Genomic DNA, 20,447 nt, shown 5'->3' with positions numbered 1-20,447 from the left:
ATGTTTGTCTCTCTAGGTAGGTACATGTTTATTGAGGTCAAATTTTACCTATTTCTAGGAATAAGTTTGAATAAGGAATATGTTTGTTAAAATTAGTACAATATGTAGTTTGGATATCAAGGCAAGTAGATACAGTCAACAAAAAGTACAGTGAGCAAAAACGCTTCAGTAAAAAAAATATTTTTACAAACAAAAATGTACAACTGAACCGATTGTATGTTAAGATATTTTGACGACTCTAATCGAGTTCTCTAACGACACTGGTGATTCAGTTCTATGTTAACATTATTATCATTTATTTGAAATGCTAACTATACTGTTATTCTGCATAACGATCCGTACCTGATGTATTTTGTTCGTCATTTATGGTGATGGATGATGCCGTCACAATATCAAATTATGTTCATACACATGTCCGTGAGGATATACCTAAATTTGTTTATTTGCTTTGCACGTTTTTTGTATGTTATGCTTTTGCAGGTGGTAGGACCTAGTGCAAGGTCCGCCCGGATTGCTACCACCATCTTGCTCGCTAATCCTGCCGTGAAGCAGCAGTGCTTGCACTGTGCACTGTTGTGTTTCGGCGTGGAGAGTAAGACAACCGGTGAAATTACTGGCACCTGAGGTATTCCATCTTAGGCCTCTAGGTTGGCAACGCATCTGCAATACCCCTGGCGTTGCACATGTTTATGGGCGGTGGTGATCTCTTACCATCAGGAGACCCACTTGCTCGTTTGCCATCCAGTCGAATAAGAAAAAAAAAATGCCAGTGTTTTTCAACTTGTGGGTCGCGACCCCCTGGGGGGAGGCTTTGTAAAGCTGCTGATACAGCTTACATAATAGGTATAAGCTCTGTCAAGAATGCTATCGATTGCCCGAATTCCATATGTTATCTATCGTTTTACATAATTTTTATTTATCATAAATTTATTTAATTCTGAAGCAGTACTTTCTTCAGAATCCTAACCTAACCTATTGCAACCCATAAGATGACATTTAAAAAAATCTTGAAAACAGCACGGTCCTACATATTTTATAGCAAACGTTGTTATGGCAAGTGAAATTGAAATTGTGGCAAATGAAATTACGGTAAACCTAGTGTTGAAATCATCCAGACTCTGGATTCCAGAGCATTGGTTCCGTACCTCGAAGTAAATTATCCATAAAGAGGTAAATTGTGTTGCATATACTTGGCACCTACACTGCTTCCTCACTTTCTCTGTACTTTGAACTAAGTAACGATTTACTTAGAGCGTGACCGGTCGCATAATCATCTGACATAGTATATTTATAGATATCTAAATAGAATGATTTCGATGAACGGCGGAGCAGACGAGTCCTCGAATGGAGACCACGGACAGGAAAACGTAGTGTAGGGCGCCCTGAGGCACGGTGGACGGACGACCTTAAGAAAGTCGCTGGTGGCTTTTTAAATGAAGACTCTCACAATACCTAATTCAGACTTAGTATGACATAGTTATCTTTATTTTTAAGCGCATGTTTGTTCTTCTGCAAAAATTTCGGTTCAGGGTCAGCATTGTTTATTATTATAATCCTCGTGTACTTATTTTTTATAATCTTGTACTTTCCTTATCGGTTTCCGGCCTAAATTAGTAAGTATTGCACAAAAACTGTGTAACCAAAGCCTGGGTTAGTATTATTTACGGGGTATGTACGTCAACTACAAAAACACGGCCAGAGTTACAAAAATATGTATACACGACTTTTTTGACTTAATATTAAGGTCGCGTATACTAACAAACATATTTTTGCTACCTTAGCAATTTCGATATTTTTGTAGTTGATTGTACCTATTTTAAAAAAGCTGCAGACGCTCAAAAACAACTACCTAATAATGCTATACAATTTTACGGTACACCATAAATATTTATTTTAATTGTAGTCAGTACTTTTTTGGAGCCCCTGCAAAAGCATAGCGGAGCACCGAGGGTCTACAGAGCACTTTGAGAATGGCTGATCAGGAGAATGAGAAGGAGATGAGACCCAGTGCCGCAAACGCGGTCCCGACCGAGAACACAATTTAGTAATCCTAGACGATCGCGAAACGGCGGGCGAAACGGATAATTAGGAGCGTTTGTTCCCAGTCACGTTCTATGTAATGTAAAAGCACCTTTTGACAGTTACAAATTCACTGATAGATTACCTCCGGGGATTAACAACGAGCAAATTTACCGCGATCGCGTACAATGAGCTCAATTGATTGTGCCGCGGCTTGATTAATTTAATTCATTGCTTTTTTCATTTTATTCACATATCACATCCGTATACTTTGTCTTCAGGGCTACATTGCATTATTGTGATGTCTCACCTTGGTGTAATGCTCTACTCTTATGGCAACATTAGAGGCGGCAAAGTTAACGGCGATCGTTACAGCACCATTTGTTGAGTCTGCTCCGCTCATCCCACCATTCTAAGGTCAGGGTTGGGTTTCGACATTTCTCTCGCATAGCTGTCATTAAAACGCATGTAGTTTAAAACAAGAACACGCATTGTGGCGGTGCCTTGTACAAATTACAGGTGTTATGATTGTTACCGACGTTTAAAACTATATTAAGCGGCAACGTACTATTACGATGGACAATTTTGAAGTGTTTACCTACGGCCGGCTTAATTATTTCATTGCTCCTGAAGACCATCTGTTCTGTTGAGTTTAGGTGTTTATTTTTACAAGGAATTAACGATTCTACTCTTCATTTTTCTTTAAGTTCATAGAGACAGGTTCAATTTTCGAATAATTAGGTATGTAAAGTCGAATATGTGCATGATCTGATGACAAGGCGAAGATCACAGGTGTCCAATGATGTGGGCGTCGTAGAACTGATCATTGTGGTTTTCTTTGGAGGAGACATGCCCAGCAGTGGACGTCTCTCGGCTAACGATGATGATGATTATTATCCAAATGCTTTTTATCAGGAAGATTTCTGACCGCCAACTGGAAACCGGATGTCGACTTAATTGTTATGTTATGGCCCAATATTATGATTCTGGTGTAATTAACAACGACTAATAACGATCCATTTATAGATCCAATAAAATAAATAGTGTTTGCTCAATCTACGACCGATCCATCGGCAGTATTTACATTAAAATTATTATGCATTTTTGTACACGGAAATTTCAGTTCCTTGACAAATAGCCTTATTTGTCCATCATGTAGGATTTTTATTAAGATGCCACCTAATTGCTTTATAAATAAGTTACAGTAATTACAGACAGCAAAGAAAGAAAATTGTCTAGAAAAATAATTCCTACAATATTTGAAAACGTCTGCTTTTCGAGGTTATTCTCTATCTCAAAAGATAGGTGTTAGTTTTTCGTATTATTATTAGAAACACAATGATATGGTAATGTAATTCCGAGGCCGGACCAGCGTTATTGTTTGTCGCGTCGTAGTACAGTCAACGTCATAAATAAGTGATCATTTCTGTACCTTGTCGCTTTCAATCGTTACACAATTTCGTATGGCTTTTCAACCATGACGTTAAAGTGACAAGGTACAAAAGTGATCACTTATTTAAGACGTTGAATGTACCTAAGCCTACGCTACCATTCTGTTGAAATTCTGTGTTGAATGCACTATTTCTCATTATTTTTAAGAATAAGAATAAGAATAAGAATAATTTATTTTAGCAATAAAGTTACATAGTGCACAAAAATTACAGAAATACACATTTGAATAAAATACAAATAAAATCATGTGACTTTTCGACGGCCTTCGCACTAGACTCTGGGTCTGTATCGCGAGTGCCAAATGAAGTCTTAAAAATACAAAATCCCAAAAATACAAAATATAATAAATTACAAAAAGTAATAAAAGTGAACTTACTTGAAGTGTGTGTATGATTGTGAGTGTGTGCATATGTGTGCGTGTGTGTGTGTGTGTGTGTGTTTGTGTGTGGGTGTGTGTATGTGATGTGTATATGTATGTGTGTGTGTGTGTGTGTGTGTGTGTGTGTGTGTGTGTGTTTGTGTGTGTGTGTGTGTTTTTTTTTTTACAGGCGTTCAATTGCAGGCTTTAAGGAGATCTTCCGTATCTTGGTAATTCAGTTTAGCTAGATGTTCTTCTATAGCACTTTTTAGCTTGGCAGCAGATAAGTCTTTGGAGTTTTTGATTTTTTTGCAAATTTTGTTGTAAATGTTTACATGGGAGTAGGGAGACAGATGTCTGGCGAAGCTAGATTTGATTGATGGCAGAGGTATGCTATATACGCGGCGAGAGGAGAGGGTAGGAAAGTCATGTCTTACAATTACTTTCCGGTGAGTAGTCACAGCTACTTTTGTAATGTATAATTGTCTGACCCTTAACACCTTACATTCCTTATACAGGTCATCAGTGGGAAACCTATAAGGCTTTCTGAGCATAACTTTTAATACAGCACGTTGAGCGATCTATTTACAGTGTTTCAAAAGTTTCTGTATACCCAGTGGTAAGCTTGGGGTACAGCCCGCCCCGGGTGGCACCCACTTCAGTAGTGTTACCTATAAAAAATCCTAAAACTGTGGCAGAATAGGTTCCTACTTACATAATAAGTTTTTTCATTCGAGTTTTGGGATGCAACTACAATATCCGTCCAGGATACCACCCATGCTAACTATACGCCATTGTGTATACCTAAATAGGTTCAGAATCTTTTTTCTTCGGGAGACCGTTCATAGAAGATGCAAAAGCTCGAAATGTATTAGTATGTAGGTCCTTAAGCCAATGACTGTTGTGAGCAACTTTGGGTAGGTACGAATTAAGAACCAAAGAGTTTAATTACGGAAGCGGTCTCAGTGCCATTAGGTTTTACTACTCGACATAACATTGACTCTAGGAAGGAATGATGTGGCCAAATTGAAAAAAACGTGTTTTGCCCGGCGATTCATATACAAAAGAAAAAATACTTGAGCTTTTGGGCCTCTAAGCTTGCACAGATTAGACAGCAGTTGACGTGATTAATAAAAAAACCTATCATAATTATATCATCATCATCATTCCAACTATTTCTGAGCCATCTCAAATTCATGCCATGACGTGTCAGTGTAGGTCACAACTAGCAAACCAATAAAACTTTATTAGGTACTAGCTTAGCTTACTCTTTTGTCTTTAGCAATCTAATATCTACATTCTAATTACAAACATTAAGCTCTTACTTAACCAATCCGCAGTAACGACTTAGGACTTAAAATTTAACGAGCATTCATAGCGAAAATACAAACTGAAACATGGATGCACAGAAAAACCAGAAAAAGAGACCAGCGCTGGGAATCGAACCCAGGTCCTCAGCATTCCGTGCTGCGTGCTGTACCCCTACACCACCACTGGACAGGAGTACAGACACCAATTTCTCCTATGCACCACATATCTCAGCTTGTTTGTTTCTTATTTAGTCACTTAAGCAGCGACACTAGCGACATCTATGTTTTTAGCCCTCATCGAGCAACTTGAGCATTCATAGTTCACAATGACAAATCATCGGCTTCACAAGCCAGGCAAACTGAAAGCAGAAACCGTAATTCAATCTTCAGTCGCAACTTCCTAATAATGAGATGAGAAATGCAAAATCATCTATATACAAAGCAAAATCCGTCTGAGCTGTAGTCGAGTCACATGATGTAGTGCCAGCATTGTGCGATTCGCGAAACGGTTCACATTGTGATGGCTAACAAAACTTGCTATGATTTTTTGCTGGTCCTACTAGCCTATAAGTGGAACTGTAGATATTTCATTATTACATGTTTGGGCGGTGGTGATCTCTTAACATCAGGAGACCCAATTGCTCGTTTGCCATCCAGTCGAATAAAAAAAAAAAAAGGTTATTGTCACTCTTATTCTCCCATTTTTTTAGGGTTCCGGAGCGGAGCGGAGAAAATGGCAAAAACGGAACCCTTATAGTTTCGCCATGTCTGTCTGTCTGTCCGTCCGCGGCTTTGCTCAGAGACTATCAATGCCAGAAAGCTGTATTTTTGCACGAATATAAGTAAAGTATGCCGACAAAATGGTACAATAAAAAAAATTTAAAAAATTTTTTTAGGGTCCCTCCCATAGACGTAAAGTGGGGTTTATCCTTTTTTCTCATCCAACCCTATAGTGTGGGGTACCGTTGGATAGGTCTTTTAAAACCATTAGGGGTTTGCTATGACAATTTTTCGATTCAGTGATTTTTTTGCGAAATATTCAACTTTGAAGTCCAAATTTTCATTAAAATCGAGCGTCCGCCCCCCCTCTAAAATCTAAACCGGTGGATGGAAAATTTTGAAAAAATTCAGGATGGTAGTAAGTATATCAAATTTACAAGGAAAACTATAACGGCTAAGTTTGCTTGAGAATTATTAGTAGTTTAAGAGTAAATAGCAGCCTAGGGTATAAAATATACCTAAACTTGGAAGATTCCCTATAAAATAGGTACATTAATAATATCAATTCATTGCTTTGCTTTCGCCGTCGAGACTCTAGGTCCTTGGGGTAAAGGTGCGCTGGAGCTACACAGGGAGCTCAGCAATAAGTTAAGAGAGGCAACAGGCAACCTTCGCGCCGGCAGCTATCTCGCGCAAAGAATCGCAATCGAAGTTCAGCGCGGGATTGCTGCCTGCGTGATGGACACCATGCCAAAAGGCCCACCTCTCTTTTTTAATTAAGGTTTAGTTTTAGTTATTGTTTCTATTGTTATTTTGTACTACAAATTATTCAATAAAATCATATCTCAGCTCTAAAAAAAATATTTAAAATTATTGTATAAATGTATGTGAAATAGTCGGTGTCGTTTAGGGGGCGTCCATAAATTAAGTGAGACTTTTCGTAAGATTTTCCTTAACTCCGCCCCCTCCCCAAATCTCACGTGAGATTTTTGAAATGTGTTCTGGCTGTAAACCCGTTGGATTTAAAAAAGAATACTTAAAAATAATTTGTTCTACATATTCATCTTATTTACTACTAGCAAAGACTAGTATTTGTGATTTGAGAATATTGCCGCAGTTTAAAATCACTGTGATAAAATTAAATAATAAATATTTCAACCTAAATTAATAAACTTTACTTTTACGCAATATTACACGGTTTTCTGTTGAAAAAAAAAATTACGTGATATTTGTTAAACCTATGTGTATTAATTTAATTTATCGATTCACATTCACTAGCCAGCTTAAAGCTTAAGATTTGCCTCAGCTCGGTGACATCCTGACATCTAATTAATTTGTTAACCTACGCACCAGTGTGATTAGATTTAGACTTAGTCACTTAGGCAACACTTGAATACTTTGGCATTGCAATATAACGGTCCAGGACAGCCATTGTCAAAGTGTGTTCTGCGGAGCCCCGGGAACTACAAATGTACTGACCATAATGAAAATATATAGGTGTGATGTAGATACTGTAAAGTTGGAGACGCTCAGAGTCACGCAACGAGCTATGGAGAGAGCTATGCTTGGAGATTCTTTGTGCGATAGAATCCGGAATATGGAAATTCGTCGTAGAGCAAGTCACCGACATAGCTGGAAAAATATGCAAGTGTCTATTGCCGGGCCATGTCGATCGAAGAACAGAGAGTCGTTGAGGAAGAAACAGTCTCCATCATAAGCAGCAGAACTTAGAGGAGGAATATCTGAACGCACTGACGCAATTGACAATACCAGCCCCAGCTACCCGGGCAGCACTTCTAAATAAGGGGGCGCAAAATTCCGTGTCGTAAATGCAGAGCCTATTTGTTACAAATTGCAGAGTGGTGCTAAGCAAAGAGACGTCCGAATTAACTTTTGGCCCGGTTCGAAAATTTCATAGACTCGATGCTAAATAATACAGTCGTGTTCAGATGCTTATGAGTACCTTTACAGCCGCTATGATCATGATAGGTACTAAGGTAAAAGAGTACTGTAACAAGTTTTGTTTCCCATCATCATGTTAATTTTCACCCATCTAGAATATCTTTAGCTTTATCGCAGTTAAGACGTAATCTACTTTTGATGGCTTCTTTTGCTCAGAATACACATAAACAGGTGAAACAATAGATACAGTCTGCATCAAAAACCTCTAGAGCGAACAAGATTCCTAAATATACCTATAGGTATTCCGATTTTCAACTTTATGGTAGAGCCGCGTCTTCAATTTCTGTTTGCAAGCTAGTCGAAAACTGCCGTGGCCTAAAAACTTTTCACCACCTATATGCGTAAGAAGGTACTACTTAATTTACCCATTTATAATTTGCACATAGGTTTCATCATCATGCAGAGACGTGGTCCTTGCCTCTAAGCCCAACGTGGATAAATTCGTTTGCATTTTTTATAGCTTTCTCGTTTAATGCTTTTATAAGTTTAATGCGTCGTCGTCGTTTAATGCGTTTAGCCTAAAATCCAAAAAAAAAACGACTACAAAATCCTTGAATAGTTATTTGTTATGCAAGGCTATGGAAAGTGACTGTTTGGCACAGTGTTTATATTGAAACCCGAGCAAGCGAAGGATCCTAGGATTCCCGAATCCTGAGCGTAGTCGAGGGTTTCAAAGGCACGAGATGCCAAACAACTTTACAGCCGAGTGAAACACAGAATTTTCCACCTCACGACAGCGAGAAAAATAGTAGGTAGATGGAAGAAAATTAATTTAACACTCTTGTAAATCAGTTTCAGGTTACGCTAGCTAGCTTATGGCCGCGGCTTTTTCTCAATCGCAGAATTCTCATCCCATGGAAATTTCTCAAAATACATTCACGTTGTTGTCTCCATCAAAAGAGGGAATTTCCAAGCCCAAGTAAAAGTTCAGCTTTCTAGATCCAGGGTTTGGGTTGGAGTGAGTTAGCCAGAACTTTTTACATTTCATTAATGCAAGTAGCTAAACCTACTTAAAGTTAAAATAGTTAATTGACAGTGTAAACTTTTTTCCCTCCGGTAGAAACGTTCTGAATTTGACCACATACCTATCTACATTATGATCCTCAACATAAAGATGATTCTAAAGCAATATTGTGGCCAGATGCGAGGTTGTGCTAATTTTGATAGTAAGTGGTCGATTGTATTTTCAAGGTGCACCAGTTCACGATAGTGTTCGAATTTCAAAAACTCTTTCCAGCCAAGAGGATCAAAAGCGTTTTTCCACGCAGATTTCGAAGGATAAAGAAAGCTTTTTCGAGCTAGTGAGGGGAAAAATATTTTTCTACTAGTTTGAAGTCATATTTGAAGTCACATACTATATATTTTTCACTTCTCATGCTCTTAAAATTCGTGTTTATGCTAGGCACCATAAAATGACTTTTTACGCTCTAGTGCATAAAATAAAATCTTCATCTAAGACCAACTTAAGAGAAGGTGTCAACAGCCATTTCATTTCAACAGAATTTTGAAAAGAATTTTGAAATTCGGCCCACAATTGGCGGAGTAATCGCTTAACAACACAAACAAAAAGAAACATACAGACGAATTGAGAACCTCCTCCTTTTTTGAAGTCGGTTGAAAACCATTCGGTCATTCACTTCTCTCATAAAATTAAAATAGTCTTGAAACAAAATCGCTCCGAATCAGAACGTAAATTACGAAGCTCTTCACATGGACAAGCACCAAATTCAAAAACTACTTTACCACTTACAGTTGAACCTGTGCTTTCGTCAGACGCACAGTGGCGTTCAACCAATCCCCTTACATTGTGTTGTAAGAGCGCGTGAGACTATGCCGTTGAATCTAAATGGACTGACAGTAATCTAGCAGATACTATACTTAGCTAATTGTCGAAACTATGTACATAATGTAGCCTATACTATTTGGGGCCACGACAGCCACGCTTTGCATTGCAGCTCTATGAATTACTACGTCGAATGCGATAGCTTTATGAAACTCGAATTTTAGGTTTGGTGCAAAGTATTTGCTATATTTTCGTATATGTCGTAGCGTTGTTTCTTAACCATACCAACCTCCAGGGTCGATGTGTGTCAAAAAACAGTCATTGTGGTCCTGCTGGTAAGTAAAATCTAAGTATCCTTCGTTTCTTTAGCATTACAAAAAGGGTAGTCTTTTTATTGAAAAACGTTTAAAAAAAGACAGTAACTATTACTGACTTATGATAGGTACCAAAAGCATGTAAATGATCATAATAATATGTCCTTGCTAATGAGGGCTATTGCGTATGAATTCGCCACTAGAGGCGCTAGTGTAGCGTGAGGTCTCCGAAATGTCAAATCTCATAGTTTTTGGGTGAGCTACGCGGGTTTATTTATAATTAGAATAATTTTGTGAATATTTTGCATTATCTGAAATGCGTTCCGGGGCAATGTATGTCTGTGTTTTGAGACAATTTTGTCTTTCGGAAACCTTTGTCCTCCCTTTTTTCCGAACAAAACGGGGACTATGCAACACTGTGGCATGCTCAATATTTTTATGGTACGGTTTTAAGGTGTATTAAATATGATTTTAATCTAAACTTTGTTTTCACGCCCGTAATAACAGACTTTGAAAGCCATACTTAAAAACCTCACGCAACAGTGCGCCATCTAGTGAGACAAAAAACGATAGCCCTCATTGTTACATATTTGCTGTGACTTATTTTTCAATAAAAAGACGTCGATATTATATACATTTTTAATTTTAATTTGATAGCACTTCATACAATAACTTGAGTACTTCCCCACCGTTATCACGATAGTTATTATAGAATCACTCTTCTCTTTTCGGCAGCTGACACCCGAAAATATACCTACTTAGTTTAGTTTTTTAATATGGCTCAGTCTTGCCGTTGTTGTACCATCAGCCAAATAAGTGGTCTATCAATTTTTGAACAAATTCCTATCAAATCAATATGTCCCTAAAGTCGAACTTTCAAAGTGACACGTCTATTGGCATTATTGTTTATGACGTGCAAACGATTATCAACTTTAGGGTAGTAGACCACATATTTGGCTGATGGTACGGTAAAAAAATCTAGAAAAATAAATATTGGAGGATGGACGATGACCGAAAATGTACTTATCTTAGGTACTTATTGTTAATGTGACTTAATCCGTCAGCGATGTGTCAGCTAATTAGTGGTATGAATATAGGGGTTGTAAAATGTGAGTTTCAAATCTGTTACACATTTACTACCTACCTACCTACTTATGTAATCTGTGAATTTAATATCGTTGTATTTTTTTAATTTTCTACCCCTCCGTATGGCCACGGGAGGCACGTTGGGCACCTAAACTATCAATATCTGACACGCTAAAGTATTCCATGTCATAGTTTTTTACATATTTGAGAACCTGTGAACACTTTCCCCACCGCGGAAAGTAAGGGCTGATTCAGCTTTAAAGCCAAGGAGTCACATGATCAAATTTTAGTTATTTTTTGCAAATCATCATGTCAGCCGAAAGACGTCCACTGCTGGACATAGGCCTCCCCCAAATAAAACATTAAAACTTATACCTATCTATTGTAAAATAACATTAATCAAATACAAAATCAATCCTCCTCTTTTGCAGCAGAAAGATATTAAATAATTTTATTAAAATCAATGAGCTTATAAATAATAACTACTGCCTAGGTCCAGGCCCAGGGTATGACCCCATGACGCTCCCCCCCCCCTCCCTTGGCTGAAAGGAAAAGTATATAACATTTTATTTTTACTATCAACTAATTATCAAAATTTAAAAAGTATAATCTTGCACTAATTCACAAACCGACAACAAAAATTATCTTTTAAACCAACTCGCAGTTAAATTAGTACGTCTAATTAATAATTCAATCGGACGTGTCGATAAAAAAAATAAGAGCGAGCTTGAGGATTTAACTTCTTATGCCGACACCATTATAATTGAAGCCCCATCAACATAACTGACCCTGTCAGCCACATTTAAACGAACTGGCAAACCTTGAATCAGTCGTGGATTATATTTTGTTTACTTATCATGCATTTCATTCAGTAATATGTGTTTGTGAATGAGATCATCCACCCATACTTACTAGAAGAATGTCTGTCCTGCTAATGATTGTTTTGTTGGACATCGGAGGATTTTGTGTGGGCGGCCTTAACCTCGGGTCGCGAGCCAGATTCAATTAATCCATTTAATGGTCCCAAATATTGTGTTATTTTTTTATTTGTATATATTTTATAATGCCCGTTAGACCAATCAAATAATATCCTTAAAGAACGTTTTGATGAATTAATTTCCAGCAAGCTACATATCGCGAAATTTTTATTCTTTTTTTCAGTTTTTTGCTTGTAGCACAATAAGAGTAGGTACGTCCGCCGGAAATTTCATTCGCTTCGATATTAAAGCATACACCTATTCAATTCTGCGTTGAATCAAAATCGCCGAACCGAACCGAAATCAAAAGTTAGCTTCAGTGCTTTCCCAGTCAGTGTCTTAACTCCGATCCAGCAAGTACCTAGGTACTTAACCGTCTTCCGCAAGTTAACTGCATAGAAAAGTGGATAGCAATATTCCATAACTACCTACTTATATTCTAGAACAATAGAACCAGTACACCTGTTCCATACAACAACAATCTTTTACAGTAAAAGTGTGGAGATATTATGTTTGCTGACAAGACGATTCAACATTAATGATACTAAATAAGCTGACATCGATTGCGTGATTTATTATTTTTATACCTTTCACCGTCTTTCGCTCCGAGGTTCTATAGGATTTGGTCTCAATAAACTACTTCAGAGCGAAAGTATAGTTGTAAATTTTAAGAAAGGCCCTTCATGCTTGTACAGCATGGTCAGTAATATAATTAGGTACGTTACCAAGACGTCAAATATAATATTATCTGCATAACTTTATGGCAATAAGGCGTTACAGTAAGAGCTGTACAGTTGCGATTAATTATTTGACGTACCTATATTTATGCCCTCGACTGTACACAAGCACTTACAGTAGGTACCTAGTAAGTAGGCAAATTGGAAATGAAGCTTTATAATGATAAACACAATGAATTCAGTCAATAATGCTGTGACAGACCACGAAAATTCAATCACCAGCCAAGTTTTCTTACAGCACTTATTTTCTTATTTGCTTCATTTCAGACACTCTTGTCTGTCTTGCGCCACTCTGAAGGCATTTGGAACTGTTATTTACCTCTTAAATCTGGACACTTTTGCAACTTTTTCTCTAAGTATATGAGATTGTTCTCCTGCATTCTATACTCCGATGGATAAAGGAAGCGCAGAACTGGTCGTTGTGGCGTATTTGGTGGACGCTTAGGTATTTCCTATGGTCGATAGGAAGAAATATTTCAGATATATATTAATAAAAAAATAGCACCGTAAACCGGGGACACTTTGATATATTTTGAAATTCAAAGCGTAATAAAACTCAAACTAAGGTGTTAAAAAATAAATAAAAAGCACATAATCGGTTTTCACTGTTCTATCGATTTCTGCAACTAAAAAATTCTAAGACAATTTTTTTTTCGAGATATAAAATAAAAACGGGGTGATCAAACTTATACCTAAAGTTACTTTAAAACCTATGTTTTTTATAATTGAAATTGAAAGAAACCAACTCAAAACAATGTTAAAATTAAAAAAATAACAAAAAATGGAACCAACTTCAAAACCCTTGAAAATATTTTTCTAGGTACGTACTAGCTCGAAGTCGGTGCCTCAACACGAGCCAGCAGGAGTGGGCCAATAGTCGTCTACCTCACCTACATACAATCAATCCCTCCTGCTGGGTCGTGCTGAGTCACTGACTTCGAGCTAGTATGTACCTAGAAAAATATTTTTTAGTGATTTGTAGCCAAAGTACATCTCACAACGATTTCATTAAGCCCAAACACGGCTTAGGTACGTTGTTTTATAACAGAGTTCCGTTGCCTACCTTCTGGCTTCAGCATCAGATCAGTTCGAAAGAATCATTAACTTAAAGCTCATGATCGTTTTATAGACAAGCGAGCATTACTTAGCTTTGATGAGTTCCATTGGTCATCTACGTCTTCTTCATCACGTCCAGGTTACCAAATGATACTTTCTGAATGTAAATGCTCATCTTAATGCTAAAAATGCCAAAATCGCCATAGTTCGCCTATAAAATTTGGAGGTTTGCCCTCGATTTTCCTAGGATCCCATTATCAGATCTTGACTTGGTGACAATGGGACCACCTCAGAAGAATACTATAAGTAATACATAATACCCTTTCGAACAAAAAAATAATTTTGAAAATCGGTCCACAATTGACTGATTAGTCGATGAACATACATAAAAAAATACAAACTCCTTTTTTGAAGTCGGTTAAAAATAAAAAAATGGCTCGGCTAGCTTTTAAGTTATAAGCAATTTTAGTTGATGGGGTTTGATCCAAATAATTTCACACTGAATTGGCTTGTGATAGCTATAATTTAATAATAGAACATACAACAATGGTTAAAAATTAACAGGACTAATCAACAAATGTCAAAAAATAGTTTCCGAAAGTTATATCAACAAACGTCAAAAAATAGTTTCCGAAAGTTATTTCGATCAACAATGAGATCTAAGTATTTGAGCTTCACTAAAGATGTACTTAATCATATTATTTCGTAAGAAAAAGAAAGAAATCATTTGATCAATCTAGCCCCATGTAGTCGATCAAAAACACCCCGAGCAAAGTATTCCCCAGTGTGGTGAGCAATTAGATCACCGATAAATACTTACCGCCTGACATAAGCTACCAAACTTATCACTCATCTGTCAAGAGAAGATAGAAGAAAAGTTATGTAGGCTACCAAAGTCAATAGAAATGTTGCACTTCCATTTATTAGGGTTCCGTAGCCAAAATGGCAAAAACGGAACCCTTATAGTTTCGCCATGTCTGTCTGTCTGTCTTGTCTGCAGGGCTACTACGAAACTCGAAGTTCGTGTCGTGCTGTCCCTCTGACACTTATACTATTTAATACGAGAGCGAGAGGGACTGTACATTAGGGGGTTGCTAAGACGATTTTTCGATTCAGTGATTTGTTTGCAAAATATTCAACTTTAAAGTGCAAATTTTCATTAAAATCGAGCGTGCTGCCCCGTCTTAAATCTAAACTAGTGGGTGAAAAAATTCAAGATGGTAGTAAGTATATCAAACTTATAAGGAAAACTATAACGGTTAAGTTTTCTTGCTAGAATTATTAGTAGTTTAAGAATAAATAGCAGCCTAAGGTATAAAATATATAAATATATAATACCTAAACTTGGAATATTTTGTACAAAATACGAAATCCTTAGAAAAATATTACTTAATTTTTTCGTAATACGGAGCCCTATTTCGGGCGTGTCCGACACGCTCTTGGCCGGTTTTTTATATTTTTTGATGACGGTTGCCGCTACTCACGCGTCGGTCGAACATAGGAAAGAGTAACTATCAGTGGTGCCGATGCCGAAAAATAAATGCAATGGCGTTTTTCAAAGCTTAATTTAAGGCTTAAACACGCGTTTTTGAGAAAGGGAAGTTGTTATCAATGTCACCCAAGATTCAAAGTAACCCCAGTTTACGGTACTCTTTTTATATAAATTTAATCAAATCAGCCCACATTTACCCACTGCTAAGTAAAGGCCTCTTCATTTCACGCCACTTTGCCCAGTCCTATGCCAGTCTCATCCACAGCTTACCAGCCGACTGCCAGATCTCGTCCGCCCACTGTGCCAGCGCTCTGTCCACCTTTCTTCGAACGATATATGTAACTATCAAAAAAATTTTTCCTCATTTTCAGAAAGTCAACGTGGCCAGCCTGTTTGTTTTCGCCGTACAATTCGCACACATATGCTGCACGCAGTTCGCGTCTCATGTCAGCGTGAACACGCCAGCACGGAGTTTCACCCACGGCGTCGGGGACCCGTTGCCTTCCCGGCGGGCTTATCAGGGCTCTAGGAATTTAAGAAGTATGTCTTACAGCCCTTCTGAAGAAAGGTCTCAAATGGCTTTAGGAACTAACCCAATAAGCAAGGGCGTAGCTGGGTAAAGGGCAGGGTGGGCGTTGCCCCGCTTTAAAGAATGAAGCTGATTATCAGGAATACCTACCTACCTACTCACGAACCTATTCTTGGTGTTTATGAGCTGCTCCCCTTTTAACAGAATCCTGGCTACGCCCTCGTCAATAAATTCTGTTGGGTATAAATAAATAGGACAACTATACGCCAAGTCACCCATTGACCTGGCCATATCTCTATGTATTTCGGGTTTCGCGTATTTATGTATTTCCAATTTTTACTCCAACTCCTTGAAATGAAAATAAATAGATGGTCTCTGCCTTATCATTCATATCATAACTCACGATTTCCAACTGTTTCACTTGCCAAACTGTTTTGTTTGCCAACTCAGGATTTTCTCTGAAACTATAAGAAAATGCAATGACAATAGATTATTAACCTAATAAATTAGTAGATTAATAACCTAGGGTGGAAAGTGACCCACTTCACCAGAGATATTTCTGGCGCTCGAACAAAGTGAGAGCGCCAATAGTTCAAGGGGATATGGGTAATTTCACCCGAGTTAAACACTCTACTTTTCATTTCGACTGTGAGGAAGTAAAATACTAGGAAAAAATGAGAATAATAATAAATTTAATTTACTTATATCCAACATCCAACGGTACCTTTTCGACTGGCCACTTGCCACGGCAGACTATAAAAAAAAATCGAGTTGGTCACGACACAACCAAGGACATATACAAAACTGGAGGTTAAACGCCGAACGAAGAAGTTTGACCTTCATTACTTATTTATATATATTCAATCTCTTTCTTTCACATTTCACGAATGACTTTCATCTCTTTCTTCCTAACTAAAGAAAGAGATGGAATATGTACGTGACGTAATAAAGATCAAATTTCATATTTCAAACGGATGTTCGGCGTTCAACCACCAGTGTGGTATATAAACTCCTTGGTCACGACGTGCATCTAGATGGCCATGCCAAAACGTGACAAAAAAGTAACTCAATTATCTTCGACTCCGTGGCTAATCGAAATTTTTTTAAAAAAAATCTTTCCACCCTAGAGATGAAAACGCAATTTTCCACCCGGCTATCTAACCATGAAAATTAAACTTTCCTAACAGGAGAGATGAAAAAATTTTTGGTTTCGGAGAAAATTGAGTTGGAAAATGAAACGGCAAACAATAATTCTGCGGAAAGGCAGAACCTCTTTAATGCCCAGATTAACAAAAAGACATTGTGTTTTAGGGCCTCCGGTACGGCACAGGCAGCGCAGCGGTGGTTACCCCCGTATTCAACCTTCTATTCCGTTCACCGACGAAGAGGTTCGAGGCACCGGTATCAATTCGCTGCCGTTTCAGTACGACAGTAATATGGGTATAGTGTGATTGGTAATTACGCCGTATCATCATCATCCCCAGCCTGGATATAGCAAACAGCTGGGCACAGGCCTCCTTTCACAATTAGAGTACTTCGGCTATAGTTCACACGTGAGCCCAATGCTCAATTATCACCTGATACTGAGGCTAAAAGCGGTGACAGAAATATATTATAACTAGCCTTTACCCGCGGCTTCGCGTTTCTATTTCCAAAAAATATAGATTCCTAAGAAAAGATTAGTCTGTCAGTTGTTTAAAAAATATTGGACACGTAGGTAGGCTCTTGTTCTGAGAGGAGGCCTGTGCCCAGCAGTGGACGTATATAGGCTGGGATGGGATGGGAGGTAGGTACTAACCTATACCTAGGTAGTAACCTATACCTACTTATTTTTAACCGACTTCAAAAAAGGAGGAGGTTTTATGTTCCAATGTGGACCGATTTTCAAAATTCTTTTTTTATTCCAAAGGGTACTCTTGGTTGTGAGATGTACTTTGGCTACAAATCACTAAAAAGTGAGAAATAAAGAAATTTTTAACAAAAAAGTGAAACCGACTCCAAAAAAATAAAAAATAAGTAACGGAAAATGGAACCGACTACAAAACCCTTGAAAATGTTTTTCTAGGTACCTACTAGCTCGAAGTCGGTGACTCAGCACGACCCAGCAGGATGGATTGAAACCCATGGTATGTAGGTGAGATAGACGGCTATTTTTCCATTCCTGCTGGCTCGTGCTGAGGCACCGACTTCGAGCTAGTAGGTACCCAGAAAAATATTTTCAAGGGTTTTGTAGTCGGTTCCATTTTCCGTTACTTATTTTTTATTTTTTTGGAGTCGGTTTCTTTTTTTTGTTAAAATTTTTCTTTATTTCTCACTTTTTAGTGATTCGTAGCCAAAAAACATCTCACAACGATTCCATTAAGCCCAAACACGGCTTAGGTTGTAGTCGGTTCCATTTTCTGTTATTTTTTTGGAGTCGTCTGGCGGATCTAAGTTTATTAGTTTAGTAGTGCGGCCTCGGCCTAGGGCCCCATTACCAAACTTTGACTCACTTCATCTTTGTCAGTCAGTTACTAAATTAATAAAACTTAAATAAAAACCAAATGTTTGTTAATGTTTGTTTTGCAAATAAATCACTTTGACTTTGATACTTTGACCTTGATTTTGCCATTTTTTGTTTGATTGACTAAAGAAAAAATATATCTCCAATCTTTTATGATAATTTGACGCAATACTAATTATAATGATTTTTACCAGATTTAATTTTCGATTACAGAAACCTCAATACCCGTGCTCCCGCTATCGCCGTATAAAGTAGACTCGCCCGACCCTGAATCCCTTTGGCCGGAGGGCCTGTTCCTGCCGCCTGTCAACCCAGCTCGCTTCAGGAGCTTCGGCCGTCGCACTGACTCCAGTAAGCAATGAGGGCAATGGACAATCACTAAGTATAGCAGTTCAGTGGTTTCCAAAGATATCCTTACGAAATGTCATGTCTTTTGCATAATTTATTGAATCAGGCGTTACTTTGCGGAGGTCCATATCAATGAACTAAAAGAATTTCCTTGCTCACCCGCGACTTTACGATAGCTAAAATATGCATGTTCATGCAGTTCCTCCACCTCCACACCACATACACACACACATAATTGTAGTAACAACTGGTAGCTTGGTATACGGTTGTGTTACTCTGAAGATGAGCTCTGGTTGAGTTCGAAACGCGTCAGTGTGGTGTGGTGGTGGTGATAGACGGGTTTGTGTGATTTGTGTGTGTTCTTACAGTGTGGAGGTGGAGGAACTGCATGAACACGCATATTTTGCATAAGCTTAGCTATCGTAAGGTCGCGGGTGAGCAAGGAAATTATTTTAAACTAAACTAAACTAGGAACCCTTATAGTTTCGCCATGTCTGTCCGTCTGTCTGTCATGTCTGTCCGTCCGCGGCTAAGCTCACAGACCGTTTTAGTACTAGACAGCTGTAATTTGGCATGACTGTATAAGTCACGCCGACAGTGCTAAAATAAAAATAAAAATATTATGGGTACCTCCCATGGACCTAAAGTGGGTGATTTTTTTGATGAATAGGTCTTTTGAAACCGTTTGCGAGATATTCAACTTGAAATTGCAAATTTTCATTAAAATTGAGCGTCCCCCCCTCCTCCTCTAAAATCTAAACTGTTGGATGGAAAAATTTGAAAAAAAAACAGGATGGTGATAGTATATCAAATTTAAAAGGAAAATTATAACAGATAAGATTGCTTGAGAATTATTATTATTTTAGGAGTAAATAGCAGCTTAAGGTATAAAGTAGGTATAAGGCCTGCTGCTTAGGTACATAGAAATATCTCAACACTATAAGAAACGTAGGGATAAAACAGGCTTAGACTAATTATAGTGCCTAAGAAATTATAGTTAGGTACCTACTGTGCTTCCTGCAGCCTAATAGGTATGCAGGTACACTAAATACCAACTCACGGATCTGAAGGCCAACCTGAGGTTAAAAAAAAACGTGAACCTAATTCTGCTTTCACGACTTTCGATACTGTTAGATAAATTACCGTGTCGAAGCAATTAGTTTTTTTTTCTAACCGATATAACTTAGCCGTGACGTGACGGTAAGTATAAAGATAAAGTTAGTCCAGCAGGGCTACTACGAAACTCGAAACTCGAAGTTCGTGTCGTGCGGTCCCTCTGACACATACTATTTAATACGAGAGCGAGAGGCACGGTACGATACGAACCCTGCAGTACCTACTCGAACGGGTAGAAAATCCATGGAAGCGAGTTTTCGTGGATAAATCCAGAAATTGCCTTTTATTGAACTTGCAATATTTGTTTGGTCAAGTTTTCAAAGTAGAATTTCACCCAGCTGGGCTACTACGAAACTCGAAAATCGAAGTTCGTATCGTACCTATAGGTATATACCGTCCCGCTGACGCTTATATTATTTAATACGAGAGTGAGAGGGACGGTACGATACGAACTTCGATTTACGAGTTTCGTAGTAGCCCTGCAGTTCTGGTGATCGGATTGACTTGAAATCTGGTACAGATACGCAAAAATACATTTAGCAATAGAGCCGTGGCGGCTTAAGTGGTTTGACTTTTCACCTAGGTATGGCCTCTGAAGCAGAGCATCGTGGGTTCAAACCCCGGCTCTACCTCTGAGTTTTTCGAAATTCATGTAAGAAATTACATTTGAAAATTACCACGAGCT

The 20,447-nt window shown here is 38.1% G+C and overlaps 1 protein-coding gene across 1 annotated transcript in view; it reads left to right on the top strand.

Moving 5' to 3' along the window:
* Positions 1-20,447, top strand: part of LOC141444468 (uncharacterized) — a 38,553-nt gene that overhangs the window by 17,586 nt on the left and 520 nt on the right. Inside the window, exons 2-4 of the mRNA XM_074110020.1 lie at positions 15,638-15,806; positions 17,107-17,235; positions 18,512-18,649. Of these exons, the coding sequence (XP_073966121.1) occupies positions 15,638-15,806; positions 17,107-17,235; positions 18,512-18,649 (436 nt within the window). The remainder of the gene's footprint in view (positions 1-15,637; positions 15,807-17,106; positions 17,236-18,511; positions 18,650-20,447) is intronic.

Source organism: Choristoneura fumiferana, chromosome 2, assembly GCF_025370935.1.
Source record: "Choristoneura fumiferana chromosome 2, NRCan_CFum_1, whole genome shotgun sequence".
Lineage (NCBI taxonomy): Eukaryota > Metazoa > Arthropoda > Insecta > Lepidoptera > Tortricidae > Choristoneura > Choristoneura fumiferana.
This window is presented reverse-complemented; position numbering and strand designations above follow the sequence as displayed.